Source organism: Impatiens glandulifera, chromosome 2 (genome assembly GCF_907164915.1).
Source record: "Impatiens glandulifera chromosome 2, dImpGla2.1, whole genome shotgun sequence".
Classification (NCBI taxonomy): domain Eukaryota; kingdom Viridiplantae; phylum Streptophyta; class Magnoliopsida; order Ericales; family Balsaminaceae; genus Impatiens; species Impatiens glandulifera.
Genome location: NC_061863.1, coordinates 65,488,194 through 65,511,103, shown reverse-complemented (window position 1 = coordinate 65,511,103; position 22,910 = coordinate 65,488,194). Strand labels below are relative to the sequence as shown.

Genomic DNA, 22,910 nt, shown 5'->3' with positions numbered 1-22,910 from the left:
TTTTTAACCTAATTTAGAGAAAGAAAGAAAGAAGGAGATCGATAAATGTACAGTTTGGGGGAGTCTGGTATAAATAGGAGGAAGAAAGGTAGACTCAAGTATCAATAATAATAAAATTTACATTAACAAATTAATAAAAAAAAATATTTACAAACACTAATAATATAACCTTTTTATAATTAGTTGGTTAGAAAATTGACTTGAATATATATATATTATATTATTATGTACTTTATTTAAAGACAACATTAATGGAAACTTATTCTACTCAAAATTAATATTTCCTTAGATTGCATTAATCTCTTTATGTTTTTTCTTTTTCTTTTGGCATTTAATTTTATTGACTACTTTTTATATATTTGGATGTTATCCTCTCTTTAATTTAATATACTTATGTTTGACTCTAAAGTCTAAACTTATCTTTAGATCTTTTTCTTAATTAATAATTTCATGGTATTCATTAAATTTATATAACTTTGTTAATATATTTAACAATTATATTTGTGACTTTATAATATTTCATTTTGTTTTGTTTTAGTAGTATTTGATTTTTTAAATGTAGTAAGATAATAATATTTTTACCTGAAAGAATAAAGATTTTGAATTGAATTTCAACTAATGCTATTAGTATTCTTTTCGTTTCAAATTTTCAAATATTTTTGTATGCAGTGTTATCAGTTTATAATATAGACATGGAGATTTAAACTTTATGTTTGAAATAAATCAAAAATATATATAAATTACATAATTAATAGACTTATTTTGATATGAATTTATATTAGAAATAAAAAAATTAAATAATCTTTGTAATTCAAGATATTCCTATCTAATACAAATTTTACTTTTAAAAATAATAATAACAAAGTAGTGTTAGTGTTGAAAATTGACAATCTTCAATATTTTTCACAGAGTTTTCATGTGCAAATTAAATTGTGGGGTAGTGAAAATAGAATACAAACATATATATATATATATATATATATTATTACTAGATAGTGATGGGACTTGGGGATATAATAATTAATTTGTCGCATTTAAATTCGAATGTCCCATAATTGACTTCTAATTGAATTTATTAATTTTTTATTACAGTCCTGCCTTTTATTCACTACTTTATTTTTGTTTTGTTTGCTAAACACATAAATTATATTATTATATATAAAAGGAACATTAGACCTTAATCTTCAAATGGCCTAACTTCTTTGGAAAAAGTTTATAGAAGTCAATTATACTTTTGTATATGGGGGTGAATATTCAAACCCATTAATGTTATACCAATCATATCTGAAATGGTTATAAAATGTTGATACAGTAAAAAATAATATATTATAATCGGATATACATTTTATTTTTATTCTAAATAGCAGAACCAATATAATTTGAACAAAATATATTAATTACAATTTAATTTTAGAGATATAACAACCTGCTCTTTCCGTCTTTATTTGAAATTGTTTATATGTTAGTGTTTTTTTAGTTAATTTTATTTAACTAATATTAAAATTAATTAAATTTAGTTTACAAACAAACTATTAACCATAAATTATTATTATATATAGGCTGGATATTCAGAAATTTATCAAATCAATCTATAATATCTTATACATCTAATCCGCCGTATAATTAAACATAAAGTCTAAACAAAACTGATAACTATAAGATTATATTTAAATTTATCTTAAAAATCGACCAATTCAATTTTACCTAAGACGTTTAAGATATTCCTTATTTTCACGACATTTTTGCTTTTTTTTTTTATATGAAACAATAAAAGACAATCGGTTTAACATTATTCTTTCTTTTAGAAATAAATTTAGTAAATGTTTGTCAAATGTAGACAATTAGGATAGGACCTGTTTACTAATTTAATTACTTAAAATTGCCAAATTTAATTTAAATAAAATTTTAAAATAAGTAAACTTCTATAAACTTCAATTTATAACTGTAAATTTTTTTATGAGTTTATAAATAATTTTGACTTTATAATTTTATATAAAATATGAGTTTCTATTTACAAATTAAATTTTTATTATTTATAAATAAATAAATTCAATTTATTTTTAGTGTCATTTATTTATTATTATTATATGCAATTATACATATAAATAATAATATATAATGAATATTTTTTAAATTATAAATCCTCAATTTTATAAGTTTAGAAGGCATCATTAAATATGAATAAATAAAAGAATAATGATTTGGGGGCCGATGGTGGGGCTCAGATCATAAAGCGAATCTATGTGGCATTGCCACGCTGGATTTTTTGAATTAAAAAAAAATTAAATAGCTTTAATTCGCCTGCCCTTCTCTCTCATTACTCTCTCTTCTCGCTCCCTCCTGTGTAAACCCTAGTCGAGCCGTAGTCTAGCCATTGATTCTCTCTCATTACTCTCTCTTCTCGCTCCCTCCTGTGTAAACCCTAGTTGAGCCGTGATGTATTTTCTGTCTCGCCGTGGAAGCGCTCAACCATTTCCATCAATCTCTTCTTGCCGCCACTTGTTATCCGTCTCGCTGTGGAAGCCCCTCGCCTCCTCTTATATTCTCGCCGTACGTATTCTCCAATATCCAATCGCTTCTTGTTATCTATTCTCTAAAATCAATGGATTCTGCTACCGATATCAACATCCCATCTACCGTCCCCCCTAATTCCGACATTGTAACGACTCCGAGTGCACAAAAGAGGAAGACCATCCCGAAGACACGAAAGAGGAAGACCAACGATGTTGACAACCAAGATTTTGGAAGGTAAGTTATCTTTTGCGTGTTATATTTCGTAATAACTAATTATATTGAGCGTAAAATATAGTTATATGAAGCGTACTAAGTAGTTATATGAAGCGTAATTAGTAGTTATATGAAGCATAATAAGTGGTTGTATGGAGTATAATATGTAATTATATGGAGCATAATAGGTAGATATATGGATCGTAATAAATAGTTATATGGAGCGTTCACCTTTGTCATTTTTTCAGTTCGAAATTGTCAAAAAAAAGAAGATTGCCGAAAACAACGATTCCAAACATCCGCACTTCTCCTCAGGGCCTATGTAAACTCGTGAATGGACTGTCGGACCTCCAAAAGCAAGCTGTCAAGGACATCGGCTTCGGCTCTCTCCTTTCCTTACGTGTCTCCAAATTGCCATCCTCAATTGCAATGTATTTGTTTGAACACTTCGATAAACTAACGTGTTCCCTGAGTCTGAGCAACCATCAAAATATGGTTATTGACGAGTAAAGCTAAAAAAAACTTAATATAATGCTGAATTATGCTCTATAGTTTATTGTTTGTGGTATCATAGTCAAATAACTTATTTGAGATCTATATAATGAGGCAATCAGCTCAATATAACGAAGCAACAAGTACAATATAACGAGTAAATGATCTCAATTTAACGAAGCAATAAGTACAATATAACGAAGCAACAAGTACAATATAACGAGTCAGTGATCTCAATATAACGAAGCAACAAGTACAATATAACGAGTCAATGATCTCAATATAATGAAGCAACAAGTACAATATAACGAGTCAATGATCTCAATATAACAAAGCAACAAGTACAATATAACTACAATAATGTGGTAAAAGAGAATTGAGAGGAGACTATTGTTTGTGGTATAGTAGCTGGGTCATTGAATTGTTGCGCATCTGTTGGTTCATCCCGCATTTTTTTCTATAACAAAATTTAACAAGGCAATTAGTTAAATATATTACATCAATATAACTAGGCAATGAGCTCTATATAACGAGTAAATGAGCTCAATATAACAAAGCAACTAACACAATATAACGACTCAATGAGGTAAAACTAACCTTTGTTGAATGTTTGGACCTGTTAATTACTTTTTCTACGGCAAATGATTTTCGTTTCGTTGGTGGCCTACCTCGAGCCCTCACTCTAACCTTAGTGTATTTAGATCAATATATATGTGTATTGAGCTCAATATAACCGTGTATTTAGCTCAATATATCCGTGTATTGAGCTCAATATAATGATGTATTGAGCTCAATATAACAATGTCAATATAAAGTTGTATTGATCTGAAGATAAATGGAGGATAACGATTAAAGATAACGATGAAAAAACACAATATCAAAACATAGTAGTCATATGGAGTTACCCGAACAATGTCAATATAAAGTTGTATTGATCTAAAGATAAAGTGATGATAACGATTAAAGATAACGATGAAAAAACACAGTATCAAAACATAGTAGTCATATGGAGTTACCTGACCACCGTCGATATGGTTCTCCGGAGCAGCCACCGGTCGAAATGTATTTATATCGAGTTATATCCCGGCCGCCGTCGATAAGTTTCTCCGGAAGAACTGAATCTATTCTAGGGTTTACAAGAAAGGTTGTCTGGGAGAGGATAGAGAAAAAAGAGAAAGTAGTTCCGTGCGTTTATATTTCTTTCTCAGATCATAAAACGAATCTATGTGGCATTTTTTTTACAGCCTGGCAAAACATACATGGCAGCCACGGAGGATTCGCTGTATGGTCGGAGGCCCAGCATCGGCCTCCCTATCACAGCCCTAAATAAAAATGCATTAGAGACGTGAAAACGAAAAAAAGGAAAGAAAAAGTTGATCCTTTACTGACTGGGCCTATTTATCAAAATAGTCTAAGCCCATTAATAAAATGACATGATTTGATTTTATTCTTTTGGGCTAAACATTATTGTGGGTTTGATTAATGAACCCATCCAATTATTGTGTGATTTTAAATAAAACTAATAAGTAAAATTTATAAAAATAAAATTTAAAATTTTAGTCATCTAATTAAATAATTAATATTAAAATCAAATATACTAATTCTCATAACACTCTTATTAATTAACTATGTTTATACGTTGTGTATTAAAAGTAAGTTTAACAATTATTAATTTTAAAATTATGGAAGATATTAAAATTAAACAATGAAATGTAAATAAAAAATGTAGACTAGATATAGTTACAAAATCTAAAAGGTTATTTCACTTGATATTTCTTATAAGTGCTTTCTATGTCAATTTGTCCTGTCTTAAGTTGCTTATCTTTAGTTTAGTGCTTGTTGTATTTAGATATAGTTTACAAAATGTACAAAGTTATTTCACTTGATTTGTGACCCATTATGTTTTAAGATAAGAGTGAGCCCTATTTAGAAAATAAATTAATATATATATATATATATATATATATATATATATATATATATATGAAAAATGCTTTGACCTCCAAGTTAAAGTTTGTGGGTGGGAAATTGGTAAATGAAAAGGCGGTCGGATGGCATCAGACTCATTCATGTCAAGACAGATAATGTAGTAACGACCAGTAAAATGACAAACTTAGCCACTTCCAAAATTGAAAAGAAAAATTATTGCTTTGCTTTTTAAGTAGCTTTATTATGTTTGGGGGCCTTTTTGACACTTTCTTTTCTTTTCTTTTTCAAGATCAGAATGTGGACCACCGAGTCAGAATTTAAATATACTAAATAAATAAAAGATATTTTTGTTTCTTCAAATATAAATAAATGTATTTTCAACTAAACTATGTCATAAAGATAGGACTTGTAAAAAAAAAAAGCAATTTTATATTTTATTATTTGAAATTAGCACAAATCCACTAAGTTAAGATATTTTTAATGAGAATCGAGATCGCGAAATCCTTTAATATGTTAATATAAACTAAAAAGGATTGGGAAGATATTGTATAAATCTCAAAATAAATTGTTAAAGGGACATTTCTTATTCTATCATCTCAATTATATTTGACAATGAGTTAATATTTTAATTTTGTTGCTAAGTGGTTTTCCTAGGACTCACCCCCAATATGGAGTAATGAAACCATAAATATTAATATTATTTAAAAATAAATGTTTTGGAAGTTTCCTGAATTTTCTTTGAGACTTTGTCGGAACATAAGAAGATAATACCAATTTGGAGGTCTTTGGCTTTTTTAGGAGAGGAGAGGAGGTGTGTATGAACAAGAAAGGAGCTTTGGATTCTAGTTTAGACTTAGGCTCCTCCCACCCCCACCCCCCACCACTAGAGACAAAAAAACAAAAAATAAAAAGGTGGGAGAAGAAGGCTTTTTTGTTAGGACCTGTTTGGATTTCACAAGGGAATAACAATAAATATATATAATAAGCCTGCCTTGCCTGCCATCATTGATTCCCTACTTAGCCACTCCAAGACAAAACTAACCTCCAGAGAGGATCGCGTTCCCACAAATTCCATATTCTTCTTCTTATTGATAAAAGACAAACTACGAAGAACCCCACACTTCGTCCATTACAATAACTCTTTCAAAACAAGACAACATCTTTAATTCCACCAAATTCTTTCTCTCTCTTTTCCAACTGTTGTTGTTGTTGTTGTTTGTTGATGGCTACGATGTTTCAGGATGATGGATCATCGTCGGTAACTTCATCGTCTCTCCAAGGATTTACGACCATGTCTACAACAACAACAGCTTCACCCACTTTACTATTATCATCATCGTCGTCGTCTTCGTCGCCATATCCATGGCTCAAAGAGCTCAAATCAGAAGAACGAGGCCTATATCTCGTCCATCTTTTAGTCGCCTGTGCAAATCACGTCGCTTCAGGTAGCTTCGAGAATGCTAATATCGTCCTCGATCAAATCTCCCAACTCGCGACCCTAAACGGAGATACCATGCAGCGAATCGCTTCTTATTTCACCGAGGCTTTGGCTCAAAGGATCCTTAAATCATGGCCTGGAATCTACAAGGCACTCCATTCAACCAGAATGACCATCGCTTCAGACCAAATACATGCCCATAAACTCTTTGTTGAATTGTTCCCGTTTTTAAAGGCGGCTTTTGTCGTCACCAATCAAGCCATTGTTGAGGCTATGGAAGGGGAGAAAGTGGTTCATGTCATCGATCTCAACGCGGCCGAGCCTGCACAGTGGCGTGCGCTTCTCCAGGACTTGAGTGCTCGTCCTGAAGGCCCGCCTCACTTGAGAATAACGGCGATTCATCAATACAAGGATGTTTTAGATCAAATGGCTCATATTTTGATGACTGAAGCAGAGAAGTTAGACATCCCCTTTCAGTTCAATCCCATTCTCACCACTCTGGAAGATCTAGATTTCGAGAAGCTCCGTGTTAAAACAGGGGAAGCCCTAGCCATTAGCTCGGTTCTACAACTCCACACCCTTCTCGCCGGAGAAGACGAGATTGAACAGAAATCTACCTCCCCGTTGATGCAGCAAGTAAGCCAAGGTACTTTACGGGAGTTGATGAAGGAAGACAACGGGTCAGGATCCGGACCCGGATCCGGGTCGGTTACGTCGACGAAATGTGACGCGTTCCTAAGATCATTATGGGGGCTGTCACCAAAGATAATGGTGGTGACAGAGCAAGATTCGAACCATAACGGTTCCACTCTAATGGAGAGAATGATGGAATCATTGTATTTCTATGCAGCATTATTTGATTGTTTGGAGTCGACTGTGCCGAGAACATCTGTGGAGAGGTTGAGGGTGGAGAAGATGTTGTTAGGGGAAGAGATTAAGAATATTATAGCATGCCAAGGATCGGAGAGGAAGGAAAGACATGAGAAGTTACAGAAATGGTTTCAAAGGATGGATTATGGAGGTTTTAGTAATGTGCCGTTAAGTTATTATGGAATGTTGCATGCAAGGAGGCTACTTCAGAGCTATGGATGTGATGGCTATAAGATTAAGGAAGAGAATGGATGTGTGGTTGCTTGCTGGCAGGATAGATCCCTTTTCTCTGTATCTGCTTGGAGGTGTAGAAGATGAACTTACTTCTGTTTAGAAATAACTTCCTTTTTTCTTGTGTGTGTTTACTCTTCCTTCTGTAAGAAAGATTCTCTGCTTCTAAGAATCTAAACTTGTGTGGATGTCCTATAATATATACTTTCTGCACTTGACAAAATACAAATGAGCTAACCATTTGACAATTGACCCCAATTTGGAAACTCTTATGATTCTCCAATTTCTGGATCTGACTGATAAACCACATGAATCGCTAAATCTCCTCATATAAATTTAAATACCCAGTTTTTAAATGTGATTCCATTTAGATCAATGGGTCATGTCGAGATGCAAGCCTTATATTCGCGTACTACAACCAAAATCTATGAGGCATAAAAATTCCCATTTTGAGAGACAAATCTAAATTGCATTTGCTGAGTAAGAAGCTCTGATTATGAAAATCAACTAGTTTCACTACTTCAAAAAAATTACATTAGAAGTAAAATGTTTTGTTTTACATGATTCAGTACCTGACACTAGAAAGAAGTATTTTGACTCATCATTTGCTTGATTCTGTGCATGAACAAATCTTCCTTCAATACAACCAACTAGCTTTTTTGAGCCAAAAATCAACATGAGATCCACCTCCAGTATTCTACAACTTAGAAGTACCTGCCCAATTCAACATTTTCCAATGAGAACAGCCCAAGCTATAACATTGATATACCAATTCAACATTTGCCAAGAGGTAAATATAACAAAATCAATAAAGAAGAAACAAAGGATGAAGACATTTTTATTTTTATATTCATTAACATAGAAGAGATTCAGAGAACTGAGCCATAGCTACAATCAACAAAAAAGAAAGGCAGATATGACCATAGCACCACCAACTGGGGCAAAGACCTTCACTCACAATAAGCTGAAAATTGTGAACTATAACTGCAAGCAGGTTTGAACCCACGGCCACCAAAACTTCAAAGACATTTTCCATTTCAAACTAAACAAACAAATGAAGCCCCTAACCATGATACGGATCTTTTTAACTTACAAAGGTCTTGAAGCCAAGATGCATCCAATCACATTTAAACATGATTGTATATGTTATGGAGTGATGAAGTGGTCCCTGTATATTATGTTTCACTTTGATGTGCCACTCTCATCTATGAATTAGCATTGCAGATGTTTCTATAAAACCAATAAAATGTACCAAGTTGACGAGAACTGACCTCCAACATCAAACTTTCGGCGGTGAGCAAGTGCGACGGCAATCTGAGCACCAACACGCGCATTGTTTTTCACTAGAGCAATGTCTGAGGATCATAAAAGAAATTGAGAGAATATATCACATCTAAAAAATGCATGAGATTTTATTTTATGTTTTTTTTTATTATTATTTGAACAAGGAAATGCTTACTTGAAGACAGGGAAGCTCCACCAGTTAATTCACTTACTCTAGCAAGCAAGAAAGGAGTTTCAGCACTGCCTGTTATGCCCTTGTCCCTGTTCGTACACAGATTAAAAACATGACATTGGAAAAAGAAACTGTGGTAAATTGCTTGTCTGGTAATTAACTAGGAAAATGTATTTATTTTACTTTGCTTCTTTTAGAGCTCTTTGTACGGCAGCTTCTATCACACCTCCTGAGGCAGAATGTTCCTTCGGAATAGGAACAGCTATCAAAATACCAGTTCCAAGATTCAGTTTCATGTTTGCATCTGCATTTGAAAACCACAAAAAGTCAAGCACAAGTAGAATATAAAGATATATCCATGTATCTTGATGACCATTACCTATTAAACGAGCACATTCTTCTGCTGTATCCAAACGACAAGGTGTCTGTAATTGTCTCCCCCCAAAAAATGGGAGGTTAAGAACGTAAGTTGTTTTGACACCCACTTATCATATAAATATCTTTTAACAAAGTAGACATTTTCTGCCAAACTATGTTCACATTTTTTACCCTACCCAATTTAAATGTCTCTCAGATGTATCAATTCACCCTTATGTCACATGTGTCGCACATACTTCTCTTTCATTCTTTATTGAAAAATGTAATCAAATCTATACAACATTAAATGTTTGCTTTCCTTTTTTCTCTATCTCTATCATAAACTTTCTGTCAAGATTGAGTCTGACATAAGAATTAAATATATAACGAGAAAATGGAGACCTCACAAACAACAATGCTCCTTCCACATATGGAGTTTGGAACCCAAAGGCAATCATTGCTCAAAGGGTAAAATGAAATCACCCATGCCTACCACATACCTTGCAGCCACTTATTTCAGTGAAAAATGCTGGAAATTCATTAGTCCCATAGGCAGCAACACATACTCCTTGTGTTTCCTGTAAATTGCAAAAAGCATGGTAAGATCGAGTTACCAGGCAAATAGACAAACCAAATATATTCAAAGATAAGTATTGCCCATACTAAATACTCCAAGGTTCTGGGAATATCTAATATTGATTTAACACCAGCTGAGATAACTGTTACAGGTGTCCTTCCAAGTTCAGTTAGATCAGATGATATGTCCATTGCTGCATGTACGAGGAATGAACAGAGTATGTATCAGTCAAAAGCAGAAACCACAAAGACTAGCTATTCATCCCATTAAATCTCCATATCAGCCCATTGCTCCAAAATGCTAGAGGTTTAATAAGCATAATTTGAAGAAACAGCTCCTTGAATGGCATTTAAACTCAATTTCTAGAAGCACCTAATCAAAACCCACAAGATACTTTTCCTCACATGTGCAATTCACTCAAGCTACATCTCAGTGAAATAAAAAAAGATCTACTAAACATCATAAATATTTCATCTTTTAAATCATAATCTAATGAGGTGACTAACTTTCAGCCACGAGGCTCATGATACCAGAGATGTTATGTCAACTGAAGTCTAAATGAAATACTTTTACAGCTTAAGTAAAACGATTAAAATTCGCCAATAAGGGAATCACAGTGTGAGAACTATGTCAGCAAAAAACAAGTGGAATCAAGCAGAAAACAAAACTTGTTCATTAGAAAACTATATAGATTGCTGTTCTTACACTTCTCTCCATGTCTATGCACTCCACCGATTCCCCCAGTAACAAATACATGAATGCCAACCTGAAATTTATATTTTAACGATCTCAAGGTGTTTTACTTGGGAAAATATAAAATTGCAACATGTGGATGGGGAAAAAATGAAGGGGTTACTACCATAGAAGCAAAGATCATGGTAGCAGAAACGGTAGTAGAACCAATCCCTCGAGTAGCCACCTAAAAATGATACATTCTCATTCCAGGGGATTAACATGAATAATAACATATTTGCAGTTCAGGAATTCACAAAGAAAATGTACTTTTCTTGCTTGAAATAAAGGCATCACAAGAAAATGCCTACTGATGCATCCAAAGAAGAGAGATGTCAGACATTTGATCTTTCATCAGAATATTAATATAAGTTTAACTAAACATATATTTATGAAATGAAAATAATTTTATACATATATCAAATCATATGCAAATGTATTTTCTCGGGGAAAAAAATCACATGCAAAAGTAAAGCAAGAAAAATGCAACCAAGGGAGTGTTGGTAATAATTAAAATTTCCAAAGCAAAAAAAATATCAATGCAAATAAGGTACGAAAAAAAATGAACAATTGGCATTACACTTGTAATAAATTGAACAAATTAACGACCTCCGTCAAAGAAAATCCAAACTTTCCATAAAACATTTGGCATAGTAAACTGTCTAGGCTCTTATTTTTTCTTAATGCAAGTTCGAGTGTGATAAGGGTCACTGCAGTCATAATTTATATCATCTATCTAATATTCAAGGACAATATGATCCAATTGATTAAGGTACAAGCCTTTGATCCCACATTGGAATTATGGGAAACTAGTGTGGGGTTTAATAACCCTTAGGCTCTCCAGCCTCTAGCTTTTGAGGTGTGGATCCCCAAAGGGAATTTAGGGTTGGTATCAAAGCCGGTCTAGAGCATTCACCCACCCAAATTGCAGTGTTAGCCTATTACTCGATCGGTTAAGGTACGAGACTTGGAACCCACATTGGAATGATGGGATTCCAGTGTGGGTTTAATAACCCTTAAGGTTCTCCAAGCTTAACAACTAAACTAGCTTTTGAGTTGTGATTCGCAAACCATTGTAATTAAACTTACATGCACTTGTTTTTTGCTAGGAGAGGTGAGAAGTCATAGCACATAGTCACCGTGCTAATAGCACATCTCTAATTAACTAAGACTTCAACAACCACTTAAATATTTTGCACAAGAATCTTCAAGAACTCTGCAGCTACCGCATGAGCTTCTTATCTTTCTCAGCCTTCCATTCCATGGTTATATATTGTTTATCCAGACTCAACATCAGCCATTCCTTTCAAGGGTTTATTAGTCTTTAAATCATACACAATATTATTCTTGAATTAGTTCATGTATGTATTTCTTCTTTTGGAAAAACTTGTGTAAGCATTTGGTATGTTTTACGTTGTGGAACAATTCATAATAACAGTTACCTAGATAATTCAAGGATATCAAAAGTTGTTTCAAATTTAAAGATGATAACAAAATGAAAGCACTAAAGAGTACAAAGATACACTCCATAAGAATATACTTACAACATGAGCAATATCTCTACGTGCCGTTTTCCTAGCTTTAGGCCCCACAATAGCCAACCTTTGTAATTCATCCACACTCAAACCTGAAAAGTTTGGAATATAAGCGCTTCTTTCTATTTAGCTTTTTCCAAGTGTGGAACCAAATGAGAATGACACAGAATAAGATTATTTTTAACACTTGAAATTAAATGAGAGAACACTATAATGTTCACATACAAAACCATTGGATAGAAATTAGTGTATGTGTGTGAATAACCCCGTTTAATTCACACAGTCATTCATTATTAAATTTATTACAGAATCAAAGATTAGCATGTGACATCAAGACAGCTTGTAATGTCCTGATGCTGGTCATAAATCAGTTGATTGTTGCTGGTTTTAGTAAGATCAAACATCTAGTTTTTCAATTTGTATAGCATGTATCTTTACCCAGCTAGGATTAGGATTTTTCATGTCAAAAATTAGGGCACAATGACAAAAATGTCTGGTAACATTATGTCCGCAGCTGAAGGTAACAGCAATTTTATAAGCAATAGAGTCCCAGCCATTTAAATCTGAAGAAAGCCAGACTGTTAATTTCTATTTTCATTGGATATTTTTTTTGCCTTTTCATGAACAAGAAAACAGTAAAGAGGGAAAACACAGGACAGAATAAACACCTATACATGGTATGCCATCTAAAATAGCAACAGTTGCAGGTACAGCTCCATTGTCACGGACAATTTGCTCTACGTTCTTGGCAGTCTCAAAATTTTGAGGGTAAGGCATTCCTGAGGATGAAAGAAGTATTATGAAAAAACAAGTCTCCTCGCAAATAATTTAGATTAATATGACTAACATGTTCAGTAGATTGTCTAATTGCATACATTTTCTTATAAATTAAAGTTTGTATTAATCAAGTGTTGTGAATTGCGACATGTAGAGTGCCACGACTTCTTACTAATTACTATATAAACAAGGTTTCAAAGAAAAAGAAAGGGTAAAAGGAAAAAAGAAAAAGGGAAAAATCCTCAACATCAAATCAACAGTTTATGATGACTGTAGACATATAATATATAAGAAAACTTGCATAATACACATAACAGATCAAGAATCATATGCCTTCTGGAGATATTCACACCGCATAGCAATGTAAAATTATTTATTTCTATCACGCCACATACATATGCCTATTAGAGAGAATTAATGACATTCAATTGAAGAAAATTTGCAATAATGCTTACAGTAAGAGGAAGAATAAAGAAATTGGGATACTGAAGGTATAGAAAACTAACAAAAACAGTCAATGTGGTGACGAGATATCAGCAATTATTTTGAACATATGATTATGAATCTCTTAAAATATCAAACCGTTATTAGAATTTGTCATCAATAGCAACACAGGAAAATATAGCTAGGTAAAATAAATTGTTGTTCCAACAAATAACATCTAATGTTGAAAAGTGTACATGCTTCAGTAGTATTACAGTTCTCATTCATAAAGACAAACTAAACATACTAACACATCTAAACAATCTTTGTTAGTTTTCTGTACATTGACTATTTCTCATATTGTGCTGACTGGTCAAGATTTTAATACTGAAATGATAGTTAATCATACCATTGGAACTTCACGTGCTGTGTTTGATTTTCATCTTCAAATTGGTTCTATCAACATAAACTCTTATTTCTCCCAACTCTATTTAGAAATAGAATGGGTTAGAAAGAATGGAAAGACAAAGATGCATACTAAACAAAAAGATCCGGTCTGTCTAAAATCAACACATCAAAAAGAACTACAAAAAAAGCCATGGTAGAACTCATAGAAGAGCTAACGATACCAGACTCACACTGAAGTTATTAGTCACACAGTTTCCCAAAGCAATTAAACGATTATGTCACTGTTTCCACTAAAACCAAAACTGAAGATTTTAACCTTGCATTTGGCTAGAACCACACACAGTGTGATTTTTTCATTTGTAACACTGGATATTGTAAATCAAATGTTGGATAGAGGTAAATCATCTCATCCATCTCCCAAAGTGATGGTAACTGCAGTAGACTAACCACACAAGGTCTCTAATATATTCAATTAGAGCAGAGAACAAGGCTTCGTTGAGCTGGGAACACCGTATAGAACTAAAACGTGAAATTGACTACAAATATTTATGCAAAAAAATATCAGGAGCACAACAGAAGGTTCAAAACATACCATGAGATATAATGGTGGACTCGAGTGCAACAACTGGCTTCCTATGTGATAAGGCGTCGGAAACCTCTGGGGATAACTTTATCAAACCTAAAGAAGATTCATGAACATTACCCTGCAAGAGAGAAAAACAAAAAATAAGCAACTGTAAGTAAAACCAAATTTGGTGAAAAAGAAGCCTGTCCATATATGTTTAAATGGAACAATGCCTCATAACTACAGTTGTTTCATAAACTAAATAACAGATGGAAAAGGAGACTTGCCAGAACATGTGAGTATGATCACTTCTGAAATATCGTTCTCAAAAGACAAAACATATGCATGTATCCGAATCTTTTGCAATAAAAACTATGAAATGTGCATTACAAACACATAATCCAGTTGCCTACTAATCTCCTTTTTGACATAGGAAAACAAACAAAAAACTAGGAAGAGAGTCAGTATGTTTTCCATCATCACAAACAGACAAATTGCTAGATTAGTAAACAAAACCTAGCATTTTCACTACTGTTGATTTACGTCTGCAACTGGATACTACAACTGGATACTACAACTTGATTAACAACAAGTTCAGTCAACTCCAAAAGCCCCTAACACTTCCTAACTTATTACAGGAGAGAGAATCACTAAACAATCTAAATAGATGAAAAGATCTAAAACTGCGGAAGAAATGCATGAATCTGTTCAAGCAATCAGATCAATGTCATCGAGTAGAAAATTATATACCTATGCTATATATCTCTTCGATCTACGATTATACGATTCATACCTTACTCTGTGAGACTGTGAATTGAACGTGACTTCGCAGGTTGGACGTCCTTGAAATAGCTGAGGAAGCCATTTTCTGAAACAGATTAAGAGACTGTAATGGTTTGGAGGGAAGCCGAATGAGCAGCTCTATAGCGTTGAATAATAAAAGAAACAATTCAACTAATAATTTCTTTATTTCTTATGTTAAACATTTCCCACATTTAAAGTTTAAATGAATTTGATTATATTTTTAAATTTTTATTTCTCAATCAAAATTTGTAAATTGACTGCTCGCCCCTTAAATTGATGTCCACAGTCTTGGTAAAACCTGATTTGATGATTAAGATATTGAATGTGTCCTCATTTATTATTTTAAAAAGTTAAAAAAAAAAAAATTCACTGACCTACATATATCATGTATATCTTGGTCTAATTAACTAATTTTCTCTATTTATTCTATTCCTATTATAAATAAACATGTTTGTGATCCCTTAATTTAATTTGTAGATATAGATAATCTGATATAAATATTATAAAATATACATATAATTCCTCTTTTCTATATATAACTTTGTATTGCAATCTATCTTTGATCATATATATATATATATCATCAATATAAGCAAACATTCTTACCCACTCTGATTTGAAGTTTTGCATGAAGAACCAATGGACACAGTTAATAAAGCTTTGGTCATCATTTTTATCTGTCTCTTTGTTTTAAACAATTAATACTTGTAAGAAAACTTCTTTTCCCGATCTTTGCATAACTACTCTAAGATCGAACGGTGCTAGTGGTAAAACTGATGTGAATGAGTTTACGGTAATCATATTAAAAGTTGCTTTGAGCTATTCTTTTATCACTCAGGATCAAATAAATGATCTTCTTAACAAAGCAAAAGGAAGACTTCTTAAACAATGTTGGGAGATTTGTGCACAAGAGTATGCAGTGATACTTGTGACAATACCTGAAGCAATTCAAGAATATAGGTAACAAAGACAAATTTAATGCTAGAAGTAACATTGATTCAATTTATATCGATGCCCAAAGTTGTAAAGATTCATGCAGTGGCCAACTTATTAGCACATCATTTAGTGCAAGGAATACAATGTTATCAAATTTAGCACTCGTTGCTTTACATATAAATCACGGTTAAACTTTATGTACTTGATAAATATTACTAATAACATTTTCTAGCTATTGAACTTCTTTAATGCACTTGTGTATCAACTTGTGTATCAACTCAGAAGAAGTCAAATATTAAATTTAAGATTTTGCTTTGAAGTTTTGTTTAGACTTTATCTTGAAATATGTTACCTGAAATTCTATCATTGTTATTTCTAATCTTGAAGATATATTACTTGATTAATCACGCAAACTTGTTATTCGATTTGCCACTTTTACTGACACTAATTTATGTGTCGGTGAGATTTTGATGGCACTAATATACGCCGCTAAACCTTATTTATGTGTCGGTAAAAGTCTTTTTTTGGGTGTAGTCAGTGATTTACTATCGTGAAAAGATTTTATAAATTATCTTTCATACGATTAGCAATGAAAACACACTATAAACATAAATACATATTGTTTGGCGACTCAAATTCAAAAACACAATATTTCTAGTTAAGAAGAATTTGATCATCTTTTTATTGAGTAGATATTCTGTAAGTAAATATTTTAAAATATTATACATTGATTGACTGCAAGGAGTTTTATAAGGAATTACATGAAGAAGTTACGAGCAGGAGGATGAGATGATGTTAAAAGAGTCTGGTGTTTTCAGTGGCAACCTAGGAGGAGGATCTCAACTTGGTATTATCACATATTGTCTTTTGAGATACCACAAAAATGCCACTCTATTTTTCAGATGAGTTTGATTCTTATTCTTCAAATTCCACTTTGTTTTCTATGTTAAACTAGATGATACTTGGTAATGTCAATATTCCCTTCATTTTTTACACATGACCAATGTTCAATGGGATGAATGTTTCACATTATATACGATTGGAGACAAAATGACATTTATGAAATAGCCTTACAAATATTTATACTAATTGTAACAACAACAGTTCATATTAGATCTAGAAAACGTGGAACTGTAACAGGAATCCATTTTTCTCCGCTGATAAAATTCCTAACGGTATAATAATTAGCCTGAGCAGTAGTATTCAACAATACCCGTCCTGGCCATGTGACTCTCCTAGAGGTGTCTGCACTAGCGCCTCTATTATCATACTCTGCATAAAACAGTTTATCCAGGGGACTAGCGTCATCACACTTCATCCACCCTTGTGGATCGATAAGTGGATGAATCTCTGACTGCATAATAACGACCCTGGAGTAGAATCTCCATGGTCTTCCAAAGTAAGTCTTTACAGACCCTTGTAAGCCACCGGCAGCTAGAATGGTGCAGTTATGAAAGATTGTCCCTCCTCCTTCATCGGAACTTTCTCTTCCTTGAGCTATAATTGTGTTTGACTGTGCAAGAAGTGGTTCACAAGCGAAAATCCTACAGTTTTGAAAAACTACTGCTGCTTTTCCAAAAATGAAGTCCACAGTCTCTATAAAATTGCATTCCAGCTTTTGCATACAAGGTATCTTGGTATCCCAAGAACCTACACCGATAGAATATAGACCGTGCTTCACTTTTTAGTGCCACGGCCTGCTGGTTGGCTGCTCCTGCTGTGTTTTCAAATATGATGTCGACTGCAAGAAAATCTTTCCCATATATGTCTACAAAACAAAATATGGAAGTCTTATATTATATCAATCTATAATCATCTTTTAATTTAGATAGAAAAATATTTTAGAATTAAATGCACCTGCAGTAGCTGTCTTGTCCGTATGGAATCCACTTCCATTACTTCTATCCCCGGACACAATGGTTTTGTACCTGCCATACCCTATGAGGGTTAGCATGGTCTTTATTTCGGGAACCATAATGTTTTCTCTATAAATCCCGGGTTTTACCTTTATGTATGTTCGGGAAATACTGTAGACCGTAGTTGGGAGATGTGCAATAGCAGCTCCAATTGTGCTGTATCGGCTTGTTCCATCTTTGGCAACGTTGCCATATTTTGTCTTTGCTTGTGGAACTTGCCTTCCACAAATTATTTACGTTTCCAAAGATGGAACAGGCCGATACAGCACAATTGGAGCTACTATTGCAGCCTCTCCCAATTACAGTACTTCCCAAACATACATAAAGGTAAAACCCGGGATTTATAGAGAAAACATCGTGGTTTCCGAAATGAAGACCATGCTAACCCTCGTAGGGTATGGCATGTACAAAACCATAGTGTATGGGGATAGAAGTAATGGAAGTGGATTTCATACGGACAAGACAGCTACTACAGGTGCATTTAATTCTGAAATATTTTTCCAACTAAATTAAAAGATGATTATAGATTTATATAATATAAGACTTCCAAATTTTGTTTTGTAGACATATATGGACAAGATTTTCTTGCAGTCGACATCACATTTGAAAACACAGCAGGAGCAGCCAACCAGCAGGCCGTGACACTAAAAAGTGAAACACGGTCTACTTTCTATCGGTGTAGGTTCTTGGGATACCAAGATACCTTGTATATATATATATGCTCAATTTACAAATGATATTAAAAAAAGATTACAATCAACTAAAATCTAAATATGTAAATTATCGGAAAAAATATCATAACTTTAAAACTTGTCTCACATATCTACCTATAAAATGATGTCAAATTTGTTTTTTACCGTTTAACTGAAGCTTGTTGGTCGAGAAAGAGAATCACTAACAAGATTTGGAGATTTTTTTTTTATAAAATCTTTAATATCTTAAACACAATTACAAGTTATTATCTCTCTTAATTTTCTTATCTAATTAGAGAAACATACATTTTATTTATATGAAAAAAAAACTTCTTTCTAATTTATTGCAAATATTCCATTTTCCTCATTACAGATATTTTATTTTCTTCATTATTGCAAATCTACCATTTTTTTCATTAATGCATATCTTCCATTCTAAATATTTTATTTCCTCATGATTGTAATAAAGCTTAATAAATAAACAAAAAATTGAAGCCAACATTTTCTTCTTCTAATTTTTTTTATGAATTTCTTCTTCTTCCTTCAGTTATCTCCCTCAGTCTAAATTGTATAAATTCTAACTTCCCTCCAGTGACATCTTCTAGCTTTGTCTCATTATCTCACCCCTAAATTCTTATTATTCTCTCAACTAGAAGATATTTCTCATTTACATCAATATATATTCTCTAATTCTCTTTAGGATTTGTAGGAAGATGATGATGTTAAATTAAATAATGGGTTGAACTAGAGCCGGGCATCGTAAATAAACGTTCGTATTCGACTCGGGCAAGTCGTGTTAGACTCTCAATCGTATCGTGTTGTGTCGTGACTAAATCTTATGTGTGTCGTATCGTGTCTTAACCCATTCAAAATATTATGATTCACGGACTCTTTCATGTCGTGTTATTCGTGTACACGAGTTTATTCGTGTCGTACTAACTCGTGTTTAAATTCGTATTTCATGTTATTCCGACTAGATTTTGTTATCGTGTCAACACAATCGTGTCTTGACACTCATGTTAATTATTTATTTATTTATATATATTAAATTATATTGTTAGTAAAACTTATAAAATATTATTATATTATCAAAATTAAATTATTATCATATACTTTGTTTCAATGTTTTAATAATAATTAAAATTTTAAAATAATTTAAAATTTTAAAAATAATATGTAAATTAATAAAAGTAATAGGTCTTATAATTATTATGAGACTCAAATTTCTATTCATATAATTTATTTAATATTTATATTTTATTTTAATATTTTAGTATATTTAATTTTAATCATATATATTACATTTATAAAATTAAATAATTTATAAATTTAATGAAAATTAAATATATTTAGAGACGTGACCATTTGATAATGTTAATATAAAATTGGGTAGTTTAAGAAAAAAAATGAGAGAGAAAGTGAGAAAGTTGGGTAAAATTTATAAATATATATTATTATATTATTAAAATTAAAATTATTATCATATATTTATTATTTAATGTATTGATAATAATTAAAATTATAAATAATTAAAAAATAAATAAAATAATAATAGACTCACATTTTTATTAATATAATTTATTTTTTATTTATTTTTTAATTTAATTTATATTATTTAAGTTAGTATTTTATTTTAATATTATTTTTGAGTGTTTTTAATTTTAATTATAAATATCACATTTATGAAATTAAATAATTTATTAATTGAATAAAAATGTAATAGGTCATTTGACTAATTGTGTTTATGTCGTTTCGTGTGTATACTCGTGCTCGTGTCGTGTCTATACTTGTGTCGTGTCTATACTCGTGTCGTGTCCGTGTCGACTCGTAACCGTGTTTCGATCGTATAAACTCATAATCGTCTCGTGACCGTGTCGTCTCGTGCTTATATCGTGTCAACTCAAGACCCGAGTGAGATAATATTGTATCGTGTCGTTCCGTACAAATATCGTGTTGGATCGTGTCGATTCGTATTTAGCTAACTCATTGCTCTGCTCTAGGTTGAACTAATAATATATATATATATATTATTTTGACAAGTATGCATGTAACAAATTAATCTTAACAATGTAGTAAGAAATCAAACAACTTATCATAATTCATAACAATGCATGCAATAAAATAGATTATAACATACCAAACTTCTTCTTCTCCCGGTGGATAATGATAAAAGGCAGATGATGAAGTAAACCAGAAGTTCAATTTGTTTGAATAGACATTAGGAAATGATATGTTTATGAAAAAGAACTAATGATAAATGGGACATTGAAATATTAGGTAATTGAAATTATTGCATGTAATATGGAAATGTGATGTGCATATGAATTGTTTTTGAGTAGATTTAAAAGATCAAGTACACACGGTAGAGTTGGGCAATGAGTTTGATAAATACGAACCGACACGATTCAACACGATATTTATACAGAACGACACGATACGATATTATCTCACACGGGTCTTGGGTTGACACAATACAAGCACGAGACGACACGATCATGACACGATTATGAGTTTATACGATCGTAACACGGTTACGAGTCGACACAGACACAACACAAGTATAAACACGACACAAGTATAGACACGACACGAACACGAGTATACGCACGAAACGACATACACACAATTATTCACATGACCTAAACTACTCACATTAACATTCTCTAAACCTATTACATTTTTATTCAATTAATAAATTATTTAATTTCATAAATGTAATATTTATAATTAAAATTAAACATACTAAAATACAATATTAAAAATATTAACTTAAATAATATAAATTTATTCTATTAATAATTCTCTTCCATATTACATTTATTAATTACTTTTTAATTTTTTAATTTTATAATTATTTATAATTTCAATTATTTTTAATACATAAAATAATAAATATATAATAATAATTTTAATTTTAATAATATAATAATATATATTTATAATTTCTATCCACATTTCCCACTTTATTTCCCATATTCTTACTCAAACTACCCACTTTTACATTAACATTACCAAATTAATCAGTCTCTTTAGTAATGGATCATATATTTAATTATTTATCATAAAATATTTAAAGTATCTAAAATCTTAAATCACTCCAAAATTTTATAATTTAATAAGAAATTTTAACTAAGAAAAAAAATCAATTTATAAAATAAAAAGATTAAATTAAATTTATTAATTAAATAAAAAATTAATTTATAAAATTAATATTAATTCAAAAAAAATGTAATAGTGATAGTTATAAAAATATATTTTAACCTAAAAAATCTCAAAGTACTTTTAATTATATTAAATAAAAATTTAATAATATATCAATTCTAATAATGTTTTCCTAAAAAAAATATTTTATTGCAGTGATAATTGATTAATATTTGTATATCACTAAATTATTTTATAAAAAAAAATCTTAAATCATTCTAAAATTTAAAAAGTTAATAAAAAATTAAAAAAAAAACTTTATTTTATTATAAAAAAAATCTCCATTAATTTTAATTATATATAATAATAAATATCATATACCTAATTAAATAATTAGGTATAATTTCTTATCTAATATTTTAAAAGTTATAAAATTTCACATTTATAATATTTAACTAACTTAATATATATAATATATATTTTTTAAATAAATTAATAACTTTATAACAACAAATTTAACTAATTTTACTTGGATAATTATTCGTATATTTTAAAACATATTTTAAATAATTGACATATTAAAATTTATATTTACACATTTTACATATTAAATACATTCAACTTATTAAATTAATTTAAATTTTCTAAATTAAAATAAATTAATAATAATATTTTATAATTTTTACTAACAATATAATTTAATATATATAAATAAATAATAACATGAGTGTGTCAAACCACGATTCGGTTGACACGATGACACAATTTAGTCGGAATAACACGAAACACAAATTTAAACACGAGTTAGCACGACATGAATAAACTTGTAGACACGAATAATACGACACGAAAAAGTTTTTAAATCATAATATATTAAGTGGGTCAAGACACGATACGACACAAC

General features: G+C 31.2%; 3 protein-coding genes across 3 annotated transcripts; 1 reads left to right on the top strand and 2 right to left on the bottom strand.

The window, feature by feature from the left end:
- Positions 1-6,263: 6,263 nt before the first annotated feature.
- On the top strand, positions 6,264-7,935 carry LOC124926746 (scarecrow-like protein 3). Its single transcript, XM_047467033.1, has one exon. It carries the CDS (start codon positions 6,371-6,373, stop codon positions 7,772-7,774), a length of 1,404 nt encoding a protein of 467 aa, XP_047322989.1. The 5' UTR covers positions 6,264-6,370; the 3' UTR covers positions 7,775-7,935.
- A 222-nt stretch (positions 7,936-8,157) lies between these two features.
- LOC124927864 (pseudouridine-5'-phosphate glycosidase) lies at positions 8,158-15,442 on the bottom strand. The gene is made up of 13 exons (XM_047468353.1): positions 15,311-15,442; positions 14,545-14,656; positions 13,013-13,123; positions 12,354-12,436; positions 10,937-10,996; positions 10,783-10,843; positions 10,164-10,270; positions 10,001-10,078; positions 9,523-9,568; positions 9,327-9,447; positions 9,147-9,232; positions 8,959-9,042; positions 8,158-8,401 (listed from the first exon to the last, which is right to left on the bottom strand). Exons 1-13 carry the CDS (start codon positions 15,380-15,382, stop codon positions 8,385-8,387), a joined length of 1,038 nt encoding a protein of 345 aa, XP_047324309.1. The 5' UTR covers positions 15,383-15,442; the 3' UTR covers positions 8,158-8,384.
- A 1,920-nt stretch (positions 15,443-17,362) lies between these two features.
- Positions 17,363-18,192, bottom strand: LOC124925238 (probable pectinesterase/pectinesterase inhibitor 17). Its single transcript, XM_047465207.1, has 3 exons — positions 18,186-18,192; positions 17,884-18,025; positions 17,363-17,801 (listed from the first exon to the last, which is right to left on the bottom strand). The coding sequence occupies exons 1-3, from the start codon at positions 18,190-18,192 to the stop codon at positions 17,363-17,365; spliced, it is 588 nt and encodes a 195-aa protein (XP_047321163.1).
- Between the last annotated feature and the right edge of the window lie 4,718 nt (positions 18,193-22,910).